At 35.3% G+C, this 18,242-nt stretch overlaps 1 protein-coding gene across 1 annotated transcript in view; it reads left to right on the top strand.

Annotated features, from left to right (window-relative positions):
- The window catches only part of LOC101890096 (protein sidekick-2), a 397,983-nt gene that overhangs the window by 350,169 nt on the left and 29,572 nt on the right, over positions 1-18,242 (top strand). The window contains exon 8 of the mRNA XM_059126712.1: positions 17,060-17,476. Within this exon, the coding sequence (XP_058982695.1) occupies positions 17,060-17,476 (417 nt within the window). The remainder of the gene's footprint in view (positions 1-17,059; positions 17,477-18,242) is intronic.

The raw sequence follows: 18,242 nt of genomic DNA, 5'->3' as shown, positions 1-18,242 counted from the left end.
CGAAATATATACAATGTGTATATACAAAGGAAGGGGATGTTAGTTAGAATGCTTATATCTCCAGAATGGCTGGAGCGATTTTTTCCAATTTTGTCAATTTAGAATGTCCTTTTGGCATAAAAGTACAAAATCTAAAAAAATCGCATAAAAAGATGCCAATAATGATGTTCATATAGATTTTGTAGTATTTTGTGGCATTTTTTATTTTCATTTTTTTATCGCATGCGATTTTTTCAATTTGACTTATAATATTGAAGTGTATATTTTGTAATATTTTTTCACTTTATAACACAGGTTGGGGTTATTATTTATATACAGATTGCAATTATGGTTCGATCTCCATGAAATTTTTCACGAAGGTAGAGTTAGGCTCAGAAGGGCTAAGCCTATTGTTTTCAAAGATGTCCGCAATATATTTAGGAGTTGAAATGAACCAACAACTAAAAATGTTCCTGATTGTGCACCCAAAATAGAAACCATAGGACACTAAATCTCGCATGAAGTTAGAGTTTAGGGCAGCGGGTAGAATGGACCACTACTTTTGTGTGAAAAAATACCAAATGAACCAAAAACAGAAAAATATTCCTGATCACACAATTGAAGCCAATCGACACGCCTAAGAAGAGAGTTAATGACAGGGAAGAAGTCTAGCATTTTAGATGACAACTAGATTAGATTTAGCTGTAAATTGACCACAACAACTAACATCACGACGGAGTGCGCAAATATTGGGCATATGTCCCTGGTCAAAAAGCTAAGGGTAATATCTTGGCAGTGTTCAATGACATAATTTCAAAAGCGAAATCTTCCAAAATAGAATTGTACATAAGGGGGCTTCTAATATATTTTAGTGTTGTAGGGTATCACATGGTCGGCCCCGCACGACTATAGCCTTTGCTTACTTGTTTTGTACTTAAAGTAAAAAAATATTCAGATCGGATCCGTGTCTTCGCTTTCATTTTTTAGACACAGTGACTTCAACGAAAAGTTTTATTAATGGCCATAAAATTGTTTTAGATATTTTTAACGGCATGACTTTCTGATAATCCGTGCAATCTATGCAGAAAATTTATTAAACCTACATACGTTTTTATTTCTCCTTAAATTTTCCTTATAGCAAATTTTACATTGCTGAAATTTAAAAACTTGATTGGCTTGAAAATGTAGTAAAATGATCCCATTTTATTCCGTAAAAATGTAATTCGCACAAAATTTAATACAAAATCTCATTTTTATTCCACTCCACTTTGAAGTAGATTTATGAAAAAATGTTGTTAGAAAAACTTTTTTTATATATACCTCATACTTAAATATTTAACATTTTTCCCGCTGGCCAATAAAAATATCCATAATTCCCCAAGCAAACAGAATTGACTCAAAGAAAACATTTCTTTTGGCACTTCTTCTCTACCGCATCTTTCACACATCGCCATGTTTTTGTAAAGAACAACAACAACAAAAACAAAAAAAAAAACGAGAAGAATTTCACAAAGTGCTTTAAGCAACAAAAACCCATATTAGATGTCTGTAAAAATGCCGTCAGATAGTGAGCCAGACACTCATTCGTGTGGGCCATGCACTCACTCACACACACACACATACACACGCTGATATTCCACAACAAAATATGTGAGTTCTTGACAAATAAAACTTTAAATTGGATTAGTACTTTAGAAAAGAAGCTGAGCGCCAGCAGCAGCACCACCAAGCCATACAAAGGCGGTTCTTTGGCAGAATTGAAAATCGCAGACACACTACGTCAACAAAAGACTACGACGAATGACTGGTGTGTGAGTGTGTGCTTTTGCAAAAAAATCAGCTTGTTGTGCGAGAAAAAAAAAACTACACAACTAGCTGAGAATAGAGAAGGTTTATTCCCGTTTTAAGGAAGGAAAAAAACTAACTGTTTTAAAATCCTTACAAATCCTTGGCTTCTCTAGCTTCACTAGAAATCATTTTCTTTGTATGGTTAAGTGAAATTTAAGAAAAAGAAATTCGAACTCCTACGTTTTTCTTGCCCGGTTGTTTGTCGTCGCATCTTTCAACAACAGTATAAATAACTGTTGACAACATCATTATATGTTACCGACAGACACATAATTTGAAACGTGCCGATTCTGGGGTGGAACGAAGATAATTGGATTTTTATAATAAGTGTTTTTGGTTGTGGTAGGTAGGTAGTATGTTGCGGAATTTATTAGTAAATTTGATAAAACGATTAAAACCAAGAGAATTTAAGAAAGAGAAAGTCAAAACAAGCGAAGGAGGATATAGTGTACGTTTAAGGTAAAACATAATAAGATACATTTTTTTAGCTATAGTTTTTAAAAATCTGTTAAAACGCGTATCACATTCTAGGAAAAAAATTATAAAATTATTCCAATTTAGAATTGAAATTTCTTATTTCTTTTGAAAAAAATAGAACCAATGATAAAAAGCGTATAAGGATTATTAAGAGTGTATAGCTTTTCTAGGTAATAGCTGGTGGTTGGTGACAACTCTTAATTTTAGAAGTAAATAGGTTTAAATCTGTTCGTTTTATTAAAAACAAACAATAAAATGTGTAAAAAAGACATGGATGTTTATTAGCAATGACGAATTCCGCACATTTTACTTTAAAGAAATTTTGCGTTGAAAACGGCTTAACGGAGTAGGTATTGTTAAAGGTTAAAATAAGGTTATATATCAAAACACCGTATCTGCCCATCGAGAAAATGTAATGGTCATAGGTTCAGAATAAAGGGATCTATTTATTGAATACAGATCATACGCATCCATTCTTTTATATGTTAAACTGCAACCTAAATGAAATCTTTTGAGATTTTTTTATTTCTCTTATTTCTCAGCAAAAGATTTATAATCAAGAAAAGTTCTACAAATATATTCATCTTTCAGCTTGGTTCAGAGTTCGCAATAGACACCGTCTTTTCTGGCACATACAGGGTGAAATAAAAAAACTGCAACAAATCCAACGCAAAAATTTTTAAATTTTTTTTTTTCAATTTTATTGAATGAAAGCAAAAAATGTCGGAAATAGAACCAAATTTTAGCACGAATTATGGCCTTCACAAAGCCAATGAAACCGTCACACGCTGTCCGAATGTTGCTCTGCAGTATTTTAGTCCATTCCCGGCGAAGCGCTTGCTTGAGGTGATCAAGACTTTAGTATTTTTAAATGCCAACCTTGCTTTCCAAAATACTCCAGACACAATAGTCCAACGGGTTGGTATCTGGAGATATTGGTGGCCATTGTTGCTGTTTTCTTCCGTCTACTTTCTTGACGTCTGGTTACGCTACCAGTATCACGGTAACGAGCGATGGTACGAGACACAAAAGTTTTATTCACATTTAAATGCTGGAGTAATCTAACGATAGCCACTTGTGGGTTTCCAGCTAAATATAAAGAAATTACACTATCACGTTCGAATTCCATCACGAATAACTTTTTTGTTGGAAATTTCTCAGCAAAATGCTTTTGTACGCTTGTAAAAAATATAATCAAAAATATGTCACTGGAATAATTTTAACACCTGTCGGATGTTGTTTTTTATACCTCCCGCCATAGTATGGAGTATATTAAGATTATCATCATTAGTGTGTAACACCTCGAAATACACATTTTAGACCCCACAAAGTATATATATTTTTTTTATCATCATATGTCGATTTAACAATGCCCGTCTATCCATAGGACTCACTCTAGCTTCCGAACGAAGTAAAGTAGTACTGAAAATGGGTTATGCAGGTCCAGGTCTTCGAATAGCCCCATATAACCGTACCTCTCCATATTCGGTAATTCTATGATTTTGGAGGAAAAGAGGACTAATAAAATTTAAACTAACTTAAACAATGCGATAGGGGTTACCTATGTTTCCCTTATTTTAAGCCATCACTCTCAGAATGGACCTAGTTTTTGCTAATCTGGCGGTTCGGTAAATATTAAGCATGTACTGCACAGTCAATTTGAAATCGAGACAATATTTATGGGAACTATATCCAAAAATAAGAACCAATTACTTGAACATTTTTCAGAGTGTTTCCTGAATGTATCTGATATCTTGAACCAAAAATCATTGTTATTGTTAATCAGGGAATGCATATTATTTGAACTTACCCAAGGCTAATTAATTATACCCTCAGTCATCTGGCTATATCGGAATACTATTTTCAAACATAGATCGAGCTGGAAGACGAGATATATAGGTCCACTCCTTTTGGTACATCCCCCACAAAAGTTCAAAATTTACCTCATAGAACATAAAATATCCTCCCATTTTGTGCAAACCAATATTTTTATCAGTGCTAAAGCAGGTACGAATGTGAACAATATCAGCCCACTTTATTATGTACCTCTCCCACAAAGAGTCACAATTTTGATAGTTTCAACTCTTCTAAAATTTGAAATAAGAGTTTAATTATTTCAAACTTCGTACATCTCAATATTTCTACCAATACAAAATATGTTATGAAAAATGGATGGAATGGATCAATAATTCTCATTAGACCACTCCTTGTAGTATATCAATCACAATGGGTCAACATTTTAAATAAATTTATCTCTCATAAAATACAAAGGTCCCCACAAAGGGTCAACATTTTGAATAATAACAACTATAGCCGAATATAGGGAAGCATACGAAGACCTGGACCTGCATATGCAGTTTTCTTTCACAGGCTGTAGTACCTATTTCGAACGGCAAATACGAAATTTAAAATGATTTCCGTGGATAATTTCGCTAAAACTATCAGCATACTGAATATAGGGAGTTACCGCTATATGGTCGCAAAATGTCGCTTAAATCATCAAAATAGCGAGTATCGGGAGGTATTGTTATATGAGGGCTATACCAAAACGTGGACCTATATATCTCATTTTTAATTTCAAAAGTCCTGCAGATCTAATACACATCTCAGTAAAATTTTATTACCCTATTAAAATTCGTTCGGCTGCTAGAGTGATTTCTACTGATATTTAATATATACAGGGTTGCCCATATTCGACGGACCCCTGACTCTTTGGGCCCATTCCAATCGACGAGGCTTGTCCGCAGGCAACATTCTTTGCGTCAATTGAATTTTTTACGTGAACAAATGCAAATCAATGCGAATAATCCGTTGTAAAGTTGACCGAGCCATGCCCAACTGCTGAGAACGTCGTTTTTGGGATGTTCTTGGGGACCTCTCAACACTGGCTCGTACGGCAGCGATATTCCCCGCCGATCGCCTTGGTCGACTTTTATATGGCCTCTTCGGATTAGAAAGAGCCTTACCAGTCGAAAATTTTCGTATAAACGCTTAATGGTGTTCTTAGAAGGCGCACTTCTCACATTTTTCAATGTTTTAAAAGCACGTCACAATTGACTTCTTCTGTTGAATGTAAATTTCAACTATTTCAGAGCGCTCGCGTGGCGTGTATTGGTTCATGGTAAAAATCTGCTTGGACTGACGCTTCAAACGCGGTATGTCATTAAGCGATGTGACATCTCTGTCAAAAGTTATGGCGTTGCCAGATGGGTCCGTCGATCATGGGCAACCCTGTATACTCTGCTGGGTCTAAAATATGTATATTTCGAGGTGTTACAAACGGAATGACAAACTAAAAATACTCATAAAATTCGAAATAAGTATCCGATTCTCTTTCAATTTAACACACCCCAATATTTATACTAACGCAAGATCCGGCTCACAATTTCAATATTTCTCATAACATGCGAAACAGGTCAGAGTGTATATATGAATATTTCTCCGAACTGAATATGGAATTTATCGGCCCTCTCCTTCTGGTATATCCCCCGCAAAAGGCTAACATTTTCATTAATAATTATTCGCATAAAATAGACAAAAAAACATTTGATTTTCTTAATTTTCTTCAGAAACTCATTAAGATGTCTTTACGAAAACGGGTACTGTATCCGTCTATAGACCTGCTTTACTTATAAATTTTTTTTAAGAATATGGAACATTAATAATCCATGCCAAATTTGGCATTCCTTATTCGCAATAGTTCCTAATATTTATTTTATTTCTTATGTCTTTATTCCTCCGAGCTTCTGTCCTTAGACCTGAATGGATGATAATATTACTTTGTTCTTTTCGTTAAAGTTTAACAATTTTTCTTCTTGATTATTGTTCTGTATGTGAATTGTTGCGAAAGTAATTCAACAGATTCTGTTTTATTTTTCTCTTCATTGAAAACCGGATGCTCAATGACTTACGAAAAGCCATTGACATATCTGACGAAGACTAAAACGGATACATGAATGACGCCAAATATCCATTCAACATCGACGACAAGAAAAACAACACACAAAAATAAAGAATCTTCATTTGACAATCAAATTGAACTGTCATCTCTTTTATTATTAGTCTTGATGTTCTTGTTGTCTGTCGTCTGCTTACTGTTCATAGCATTTTTTTCCCCAAAGGGACATTTTGAAAACATTTTCATTCATTGCAAAGTATTGGCCATAAAAACTTTATTAATTTTCATAAAATCAACATAAAACTATTTGATAGTTTAAGTTTTCTTATGGCTTTTATTTTTTTTTACTACGAAATAATATTACTTCTTCTTGGGTCATAATCACATTAATGGGTCGATAATGTAATGTGTATTTATATGTTTTAGATAATCATTGTTTTGGCTATGAACAGGAAATTTAAAAGGAAGGAAGCAAACTTAATCTGAAAAATTTATGTTTGAGAATATATTCGTTCGATATTGGTAAGAGAGTTTTTTTTTCAAAACATTGAATCCCTTTGTAAGGACATATATAATAGATTGATTAATGAGGGAAAACAAATTGATGGATAAAACCCACTTTGTGAGTTAATAGTCCATAAGCTGTGTGACGTGAAACTTAAAATTCTGGATCTTAGTAAAGTTTAAGTATTTTTATATCTACCACCTTGAAATATTCGACGTCGACCCCACAAAGTATCCATGACCATGATCACCATAAAATTCTAAGTCGATTTAACGAAGTCCGTCTGTATGTCTGTCCGTCAGTTGAAATCACGATTGACAGTTGAAATCACGATTGACGTAGAGCTTAAAAATTTGGCGGTCCACGTTTTGGTACATCCCCCATATAACGGTACCTCAAGATATTCGGTATTTTGTTTTGCCACATTTTCCCAGGATTTGTCTAATTTTTATACCCTCCACCTTGGAAAGGAGGGTATATTAACTCATTCATAATCAGCGTTAAATTCTAAGTCGATTTTACGGTGTCCGTCTGTCTGTTGAAATCACGATACAGCCCACATTATTTGACGTAGAGCGCCAAAATTTAGCAGATCAATTTGTATTGTGCATAGGATGGTTGGTATGGAAAATGAGATATATCGGTCCACGTTCTGGTATAGTCCCCATATAACGGTACCTTCCGATATTCGGTATTTTGATGATTTATGTCACATTTTTTCACAGATTTGTCTGAAAATTGGTATCTTTAGGTCATAACGGGTCCCTTTGCGTGTGGCAAAGCATTGCATGTATAGGTCCACGTTTTGGTATAGCCCCCATATAAAGGTACCTCCCGATATTCGGTATTTTAATTTTTTTTGCCACATTTTTTCACGGATTTGTCTAAAAATTTATATTTGTTGGTCATAATGGGTTCCAGTTCCGGTGGCGAAACATTGCATGTATGGGCCCATGATTTGGTATAGCCCCCATATAACGGTACCTCCCGATATTCGGTAATTTGATGGTTTTTGCCACATTTTTACACTGATTCGTCTAAAAATTGGTATTTGTGGGTCATAATGGGTCCTAGTTCGTGTGGCGAAACATTGTATGTATAGGTCCACGTTTTGATATAGTCCCCATATAACGGTATCTCCCAATATTCGGTATTTTGATGAGTTTTGACATATTTTTTCAAGAGTTTCTCTGAAAATTGGTAGTTGTAGATCATAATGGGTCCCAGTTCGTGTGGCGAGTCATTGCATGTATGGGTCCATGATTTGGTATAGCCCCCATATAACGGTACCTCCCGATATTCGGTAATTTGATGATTTTTGCCACATTTCTTCACGGATTTGTCTGAAAATTGGTATTTGTAGGTCATAATGTGTTCTGTTGGCGGAACCTTGCATGTGTAGGTCCACGATTTGGTAGAGCCCCCATATAATGGTACCTCCCGATATTCGGCATTTTAATGGTTTTTGCCACATTTCTTCTAATGTTTCCTTTACCCTACGGTGGAGGGTATTAAAAGTTTGGCCCGGCCGAACTTAATGTTTTTTACTTGTTATACCCTACAACACTATGTGTTGGGGGTATTATAAGTTTGATTGGGCCAAAAATTATGTAACACCACGAAATATTGATTTCCCACATAGGAAAGTATATATGGATCTTCCTATCTCGCCGAGCTGAGTCGATCTAGCTATGTATGTCCGTCCGTCCGTCTGTCCGTCTGTCCGTCTGTCCGTCTGTCCATGTTAATTTGTAATCACTCTACAGGTCGCAATTATGGTCCGATCTTCACGAAATTTAGAATGGAGGTGGGGCTAGGGTCAGAATAGAACCCTATTTCTTTTGGAGATGATCGCCAAATGTTTAGGGGTTGAAATGGACCAAATACTGAAAAAATGTCGGATTTTGCAGTAGCTATACAGGTCGCAATTATGGATCAATCGACGCGGAATTTCGCATGTAGCTAGAGTTTAGGGCGGGGAAGAAGCCTACCAATTTGGGTGGTCATCGGATAATATTTAGCGGGTAAAATAGGCCATATTTTTTTTGTTGAAAAAATTCAAAATTTTTCATTAAACCGCGAATATTTTAAATCCCGGCGAAATCACAAAGCCATGGCAAGGTTACTTCTGATCTTTACATTGATGTTAAGATCCAAAAAATCGAATATATAGCAAATACATGCGATATATATGTCTATCAAAGAAGATATGCTTGAAAGATCTCATATATGTCGAGAACGGCTGAACTGATTTCGACAGTTCTCATTAATTCAGAATGGCCTCTTGGCAGAAAAGAAAAAACGTCTAAAAAATTGCATAAAAATATCTCTCTAAAGATGAAAATATTGATTTTGTAATATTTTCTCATATTTTTTCCATTTTGTCATATTTTTGGCATATTTTCATTTTGAATTAAACATTTGGTAATATTTCTACAGCTAACAAAACTAAGTAGTTAGGATATCAGGATATCATATACAGATCGCATTTATGGCCCGATCCTTACGAAATTTTGCATGGGGATAAGATGAGGATCAGAATAGATGCCTACTCTTTTTGGAGATGATCACTATATATTTAGGGGTTGAAATGGACCAAAAACTCCAAAATTATCAGCAGGTCGTAATTATCGCACGATCCGCATGCACATTTTAATGGGGGCACATTGCAAAAGCCAAGCAGTTTCGGATGGCCATCCAAAAATATTCAATGTGTGAAATAGATTGCCAACTTTTGTAGACTAAATACGAAAATGTCCATTCCAGTGACTTTTTGGAGAACTCACAAATGCAGGAAAGACACACTTCTGACTATTTCGTTAACGCGGATTTCGTAGAAGAATATAGTCAAATGTGTGTATCTCATATAGATGCGTTTCAGTCAGAAACCAATAATAAATGTTAATCTTTTGCCACTTCTGAGAGATTATAGGTCTTTGGGAAATATTGGTTCCAGATCTAGGAAGACCATTTACGTGCAACATCTACCAATAAATTGGAAATGAGCAAATTCGTTTAAGTTGCTATTATTCGAAAATTAGAGAAACAAACCTGATGGTTTTCTTTTATTATTTGTCACAATATCTTGTGGAGTTCTGTCGTGTATCACGCCTATATAAATTGTATGGTTTATTATAGTGTTGTAGGGTATTTAACGGTCGGCCCCGCTCGACTGTAGCCTTTGCTTACTTGTTTTTTTTTTTAATTTTATTGAATGAAAGCAAAAAATTTTAGAATAAGTTTAGATTTGTTCGAATTGGTCACCTTTGGCACGAATCGTAGCCTTCAAACGACCCAATGAAACCGTCACACGCTGCCCGAATGTTGCTCTGTGGTATTTTGGTCCATTCCCGGCAATGCGCTTGCTAGAGGTGATCGACACTTTGGTATTTTTTGGTGCTAACCTTGCTTTTCGAAATACTCCAGACACAATAGTCCAACGGAATGTCCAAGGTCTGCGGCCAAAATGTTTGCGTGCCAAAGGCTTTAATACACCCTCCAGAATATTGTCGCGATAATATTCGGCATTTATTCTGATTCGATTAATACGAGCGGAGAGCGACCATCGGCTGGTGTTCTGACTGGCTGACTGGAGTTCTGGTGGTCCCTGGTTCCGAAGGTGCATATTTTCAGCTGACCTCTTTGGCAATTAAACACGTTCATTTTGTTTGTTTACAGACTGCTGGTCAACGAATGTTTTCTCATCGGAGAAAACCAAATTCGGCAGTTCACCACTTTCGGCCAAGCGAAGTAACTCTTTAGCTCTGTTGAGTGTATTTTTCTTTCTGTTGCGGTGTATGCTCTCGGACGAATGGCTTAGAAATGAAGTTGGTTGCAGTTTTTTCATCTCACCCTGTATAGGTCCACTTTTTCGTATAGCGCACATACGCACCGATATTAGGTATTTTGATAATCCTATACAGATATACCCATAATTGTTTCAAATTTGGTATTTAATAAGATTTGATAGATGAAAATCCTTGAAATATAAAATTGTCTATAAAGGTTCCAGTTTTGGTACCGCCCCATACAACGGCCTCAGCCACTTTATGGTTTTTTTGAAAAGATTCACGACATTTTTCAAGCGGTGTTTTTGGTATTTCTAGTGGCAGTGGAACACGTGGGAATTCAGATACTTTTATATAATAATGTTTACTTTACCCAATGATGGAGGGTACCAAAACTTCGGTTTGGCTTAATGTTTTTGATGGTTTTTACTTGTTAGATTTGGTTTATAATTTTAGACTTTTCCCCTCTACCATATCTTCCCCCCATAATAATCCATTGCAATTCAACAAAAGTGTTAACTTAATTTAGACTCTAACGGGAATATAAATATTTTATTTTCCCAACATCTTTGCAATCGAAAGAGTGTAATAATTTTTCAAGTTTCCAAAAAATCAAAAAAAAGTTTCATCTAAATTTTATTAAACTTTTATTTTTACTTCAATTTCAAAAACCACTTTCTGAAAAGCAATTATCTAAAAATTTCCTAACTTAACTACATCAATTTGTTGGAATTACAACTAATAAGAATTTCATGAAAAACTTTCATGTCACCATTGTTACAATTTTTACCACTCAACTTTTGATAGTCAGCGTATAACCTACTTGAACATGCTGCGGTTAATTCAGATTGCTTTATGAATATTGATTCCACTTGGCACAGACTTCTTGACAGAGCAGTAGTGACGGTGTGTGTGTGTGTGTGTTTGAGTGCGACAGAGATGAAGAAAAACAAAAAAAGAAAAGCATGCGAAAAAAATATCTTCGCTAAAAATTGCTGTAAATCAATATTTGCCAAACCATTAGAAGTACCCTCCTTTTAACAGCGTCAATACTTTTCCACTTGACATCTCGGACAATGCAGGGAAAACAAAGGCATTAGCTGGCTATGAAGCTGGCCACTTTTTATTTGGTATTCAACTCTGGTAAACTGAGGATTGTTGAGTCAACTTAAGCTACGAGAAATTTCAAATAAAAAAACGAAGAAGAAAAAACTTAAAACAACAAAGTTTACCATAGTTGGCCAGTGCAAAGACATTGCATTCGGTGATGGTGAATTTAAATTAAATAAAATTGATCCGGTTTTCGGATTGAAGCATGGAAATTTAATTTGGTGCGGTTCGATAAAGATCAAGTTCACACCCGTTCCTCCTTTCCTTCACTGAATTTTAGTTTTGCACTTTTTTGAAAAGAAAGCCGAACAATTGGGTAAATTTTGTCTTTAATTTAAACCGAATATTTTGATGTTGGGTTATTTCGGATTGGGGTCCAACTAGGAAAAAATTAACGTTTTCATACAAAATGCATAAAAGTTTAAATAAGCAAAATTTACGGAAGGAGTCCAGGCCCCGGATCGTACATCTCTGTGTTGGACAGGTTGATTTTTAAGAGCTATAGGAAAATTTTAAAACAAAAGAGAAAAAAAAAAACAAACATAAAATTTAGAACAACTTTGTAGTCTTGAATTGGCAGTACCGTCCATGTAATTGAAGATTTATAGATGATTTCAGCAAATATTGACGGCGAGTGTGACTCAAATGGTCTAATCGCTTAGTTCTATTTTGACATATTCTTACCAACATTTCACCGCTATCAGACGGAAAATGATTGAATGTTGGCTTCAATTTGCCAATTGAGACGGGTCGTCGTCTGTATAGGCAGAAGCTTTAAAATAGCCCCACAAAATGTAGTCCAAAGAAATGTGAAATGAAAATTTCAAATAAAATCTTGACTAATTGCCTCTCATTAATTCCATTGTTACGCGTGTTGTGTGTCATGTGACAACGTCTTGTTGAAACCACACGTCATGCAAGTCAAGATCTTGAAATCTGGGCCAAAAAAGTTGGATATCGTCTCACGGTGAGCCCATTCACAGTTACCTTACGATGAAGAAGTACGTTCCCAAGTTTCCACTAGCCCATAAACAGCACATAACTGTGACTTTTTCAGGATGCATTGTTTGCTTCTTGCTGAGTCATTGAGTCAAAAATGTACTTCGTCGCAGAGCACAATTTTTCGATATAAAAAAAATGGATATTCGGCCAGCTTCCCATTAACAAAATGTTAAGCTTTGAAGTAGATCGGTCGGTTCAATTCTTGCACCAGCTTCACACTTGAATCCTTGCACAAAATTGTCTACGTTATTGAGTACCAATTGGGCCTGGTGCGAACGGCTACGAATTGAAAATTTATGGTCATAATTAAGACTGGCCGATTCAGCTGCGATATTCTCTTAGTCACAATATTCCGGTATGGAAGAAGAAAATGTAAGACGCGCGGTGAACTTTCTTATCAAAACACACATGACAATGAAATTAAATAATTTACAATTATAGACAAAACTTAAGAAGTATGACAGGGAAACAAAATACGTAACGTGTGTGAGTAACTCTAAAAAAATCAAGTAAAAAAGCACCAATTGGAAGAAATTTCCAAATTTTCAAAACATTAACAAAAATACGTTGAAAATTATTGCTACATCATAAAAATACCGAATATAGGGAGTTAATGTTATATTGGGGCCTATACGAAGACGTGGACCTGCATAGATAATTTTATGTCATAGCCAATGCATGTATGAAATTTGAAACAATTGTGATAAATAATATTGCTAAAATCATCAAAACATAAAATATGCGGAGGTACGGATTTATGGGGGCTATACGAAGACCTTGACCTGCATATGCTATTTTCTGTCATAGACTTTGGTACCAATTAGGAAATTCAAATATGAAACCTAAAACAATTCCGGTGTATAATGTCGCTAAAATCATCCAAGTATCGAATACAGGGAATTACCGTTAGGACTCAGCACGCGCCACCCATGAATGCTTACAAAATGAGGTTCCTCGCTTCATTTCTAGCACACAATGGCCACCAAAATCTCCAGTTGGCACTAAAAAATACAAAAGTTTCGATCACCACAAGCAAGCGCTACGCCGGGAATGGGCCAAAATACCGCAGAGCAACATTCGAGCAGCGTGTGACGGTTTCATTGGCCGTTTGAAGGCCATAATTCGTGCCAAAGGTGACCAATTCGAACAAATCTAAAGTTATTCTAAAATTTGAAGCTATTTCCGACAATTTTTTTTAATTTAATAAAACCTTAAAAAAATGTAAATGTTATGGAGTTTGACTTTGTTGCTTTTTTATCTCACCCTGTATAGCCCATTTCAAATACCAAAAGTCCTTCAGACCCAACACATATCTGAGTAACATTTTATCAACCTACTTCACTTCGTTCGGAAGCAAGAGTGATTTCCACAGACGGACTGACATTGTTAAGTCGACATGGAATTGTATGCTAACCACGTATATATATATATATATACCTTGTGGTGTCTAATATGTATATTTGGAAGAGTTACAAGTGGACTGACTAACATAATATACCCTTCATAGTATGGTGGAGGGTAAGAAAATCAACCTTGGCATTGGGTTTTTATTGGTAAACCTATATGGCTCAATAGCATAAGCAGGGTGTTGACATAACTTGTACATTTTACATAAAAAATTAAAATTTGATTTGCATTCCATTCCTCATTTGCATTCTTGTTTGCGTTCCTGATATGGCCCACTCTCGCATTTTATTGAAATATATGTTATAATAAGTTAATGTTAACAATCGAGGACTTATTCGAATTTTTATAAAATTTGTTGTTATTAAAATTATTTCTCTACTAGCTGGCCCGGTCCGCGTTGCCGGCCTGTAGTTTTTGTCTATTATGCATATTTGTCAAAGCATAATTATTCACAGATATGACTGATATAAGTGTTCCCGTACTGGTCGATTAAAAGTGTTTTAAAATACCTGTACCCATATTTAAGCCGTGGGCTTCAAAGGTGTGGATGTGCTATACAAATCTATTAAAAAGTATATATCAATCTTATCCCCATGTAAAGGATCAAATTAATTTTTAGTATGATAAAAATCGTAGCAAAATTTTCCAGTCAAATGAGCAGTAATTTGGAATTTGCTGGCCCGGTCCGCGTTGACGGCCTGTAGTTTTTGTCTATTAGGCATATTTGTCAAAGTATAATTATTCACAGATATGACTGATATAAGTGTTCCCGTACTGGTAGATTAAAAGTGTTTTAAAATACCTGTACCCATATTTAAACCGTGGACTTGAGGGGGTACTATTACATGGAGAAAATTCTAAAATTTGTAGATATGTTGCAATTTTTGTGTAAGATTTCCACCCAAATATACATTTTTAGCCAAATCTTTTGAAATATGGTAAAATCAGGAGGTACCTTTACATGGGCACTACTCCGAAATAGCGACCTACATTGAAAACTTTCTTCTACCGCTTATAATCCAATATGACAAACAGAGACCAAATCAAAAATATAGCAATTTTACACCCATTACCGTAAGATGGGAATTAATTTCATTTGCCATTTAAATTGTAAGTTGGTTGTAAATTGTAAGTTGTAAGTCCATATTTTTATCATAGTATAATTCAACGACGATTCAACAAATATTCTGTCCCGTGCTACTTTCTTATATTTGTAATTTGTCCATGTTTTCATAATTTATTTCATATATATATGCATCCCAAATCTATGTTCTCAATCAATATTCTCTTGGGGGTTACAAATTCAATAGAATACAAAATTTTCTTTTCTGAACACACATTAAATGTGAAAGTGGACTTGGGGATACTCCAATGTGGGGGTTCCATACCCCAGGGTAGCGTATATACAATTTTTTAGCCAAATCAATTGATAAATGTGGTCAAGACCAATATGGGCCCTACTCTGAAAATTTCAAATTTTATGCGAAGAGGTTCTCTACCCCCTTAGAAACAAAGATGCCAAATAAGGCCAAAAATGAAAAAAGTGGGCATGACCCCAAAAATAGCTTAAATCATACGATGGATATATAAATATGAAATCGGTTTGTACCCTTATCCGTGAGTTATGATCGATATCATGACCTGCAAAAGCGATTTAAGTTATCTAGAATGTTTGGGAAGAATTTCTGGAAGGATAGAAATCATTATTTTGTTCACAAAAAATCCACTGAATTCAATATGATAATACAAATTGAAAAAAATTGACAAAAGAAGAATAACAAATTGAAAAAATCTTCAACTTGTTTTCTGATTTTTTACAGCAAATGTTTAAAGATCCTTACAAAGTTTGTCAATAGAATGTACCATTATTTAAACTTTTTTTCGATTTTTCCCGATTTGTGAATTTGTGCAATGAGTTCTCTTTTTTCGTGATTTTTTAGCGATTTTGAAAAAGTAATTATCTTTTAACTTTGGTGTGACCGCGTTAAATTATTTCGATATCGTCTATTCCGTTACGCCACAACATAATTCGGTACTACACTTCCATGTAACCCGCCATCAATATCAGTTCTCAAGAAATCAAGTCAATTAAATAAATTGGTATTAATATTCGAATTCAAAAATAAATACAAAAAACACTACAAATGAACATTAGAAAAAAGTAAGTCAAAATGAAAAAAAAATCATGCACAATAAAACATTACTATTGTACATTTCAAAAGTCAAAATGAAAATGTTAATATATCACATTTTTACGCGATTTTTTTGTATATTATCCTTTTCGGACAGGAGACAATTCCGAATTTGTATGAATCGTTAGAATCAGTCCAGCGGTTCTTAAGTTATAAGCGTAGTAACTAACACAACTTTTTTTTATATATATAGATGTTGGGGAGGTAACGCACAAACTTCACTTTATTAGCCTCCGTTAATATATCCCTTCTTAAACTTCCTATAACATTAAAAACTGTGAAAAATTAAACATTTTAGCTTAAATATTTTGAGGTTTATCGGTATGTCAACCTGCTGGCGCAGAAAACTTATCGGGCATAGTTCCTTTTATTTGAACACAATTAGTGTGTAACCGGTTTCCATAATGACATATTCTATAGCTTTTTTACAACACTAAAATTTTGTGTTGGCGCTCCTTCGAATGTGCTTAGTCACTGTCACTGGCTGTTTGGCGGAACTTTATTAATTCAACATTTGCTGCAATGTGACTCACTTGAACAATGACAACAGCCATTACACACAGAGACGCATACAAATGCAACAAAAGTATGAGGGAGCTTCACTAGTTTCCCCGTTGCTACACAAACTTTTGCACAAATATTCTCACACACACACACACACTTACACAGAGCAGCCATAAGCATACAATGACAGAAAGTAGTTTACGCTCAGAAGAAGAAATATTCTTATTCATCTTGCATTACTTTTTATTAATATCACTCCATTGTTGTTGTTGTTGTTCTTGCTGCTGTTATTGTTTTGTTCATTTCATTTCTTATCCCCCTGCGTTCTTTCCATTTTCTTGTTTTGCAGATACAACATTTCTTGGACAGTGGAATCTCATGCACCCATTGAAGAGTACAAATTATCCTTCCGAAGGTTGCAGCAAGGACAAGAGGTCGATAACTCCATTGATTCGCATGGCTCCTCGTCATCGTCCTCTCTATCGTCATCGTCCTCGTTACAAATGTACGGTGGCGGCAGCATACACAATTACCGATTGGGTGGCATTAGCGGCAGCAGTAGTTTGGGCAGCATGGGCAGCGGCATGGGCATTGGCGGTGGTTATGGCAGCTATGGTGCTGGAAATGTTATACACTGGGGTCGCAATGATTGGCGTGACGTAGTCCTGCCCGCCATACCCATCTCGCATCACTACACCCAAGGGATGAGCTATATGATACGCGGTTTAGATCCAGATCAACATTACGAAGCTACAGTTCAAGCGAGGTAAATACCAGTTGTAAACTCCATGTTCAAGTATTTATATAAATTCTCAAAGTTTACGGATGTTCAGTGCCCTCTAATGTTTTCCTTCGTGGCATGCCATGGCATTGCATAGCGTGCTGTGCTATGCCACAGCAAATTACGTTGCTTTCATTTCTAGGAGTTTTTCCCCGTTTTTTGCTCGCGCGCGTTCATTGCCATTAAGGGGATCCGTTCTGATTGTTTCATCGACATGTTAGCTGCTCCGTTTGTTTTTCGGTTTGCCATTATTTCATCCCACGCCCCCTCCCATTTAGAAGTTTAAAGTTTTCAAATCTTTCACATAGTTCGCCAATGCGATAACATGCTAAGCGAAGAACCAAAGCAGAGAGCTGAGGTGTCGAATGACTGGCTATCCCACGTTGTACATTAGCGGAAACTTAAACTTAAGAGCATGGTTCGAAGGTGGCAAATTGCATGATCAAATTTTGCTTTATTAGCTAAGTTTTGAAGTTAAAAAATTAAAAGAAAATAGAAACGAAATAAATTGAGCATTTTGTGTGGAAAATTTTGTTATATTCTGTGATTGAAATATCACAATGTTGAATGTCGATATAAGCGATTGATTGATATATTTGGAAATGCTAGGAAAACTATGAGAAACCGCAATTACCAAAGAGTAATGACAAGTTTGAAAATAAAAAAAATAATATTCAAAGAATATATGGAGAAGTCTAATACATGACAACTTTGAATTTACAGGGTTGCCCATATTCGACGGACCCATGTT

Source organism: Musca domestica, unplaced genomic scaffold (genome assembly GCF_030504385.1).
Source record: "Musca domestica strain aabys unplaced genomic scaffold, Musca_domestica.polishedcontigs.V.1.1 4, whole genome shotgun sequence".
NCBI lineage: Eukaryota > Metazoa > Arthropoda > Insecta > Diptera > Muscidae > Musca > Musca domestica.
The sequence above is the reverse complement of the archived record's forward strand: the minus strand, read 5'-3'. Positions and strand labels throughout refer to the sequence as shown.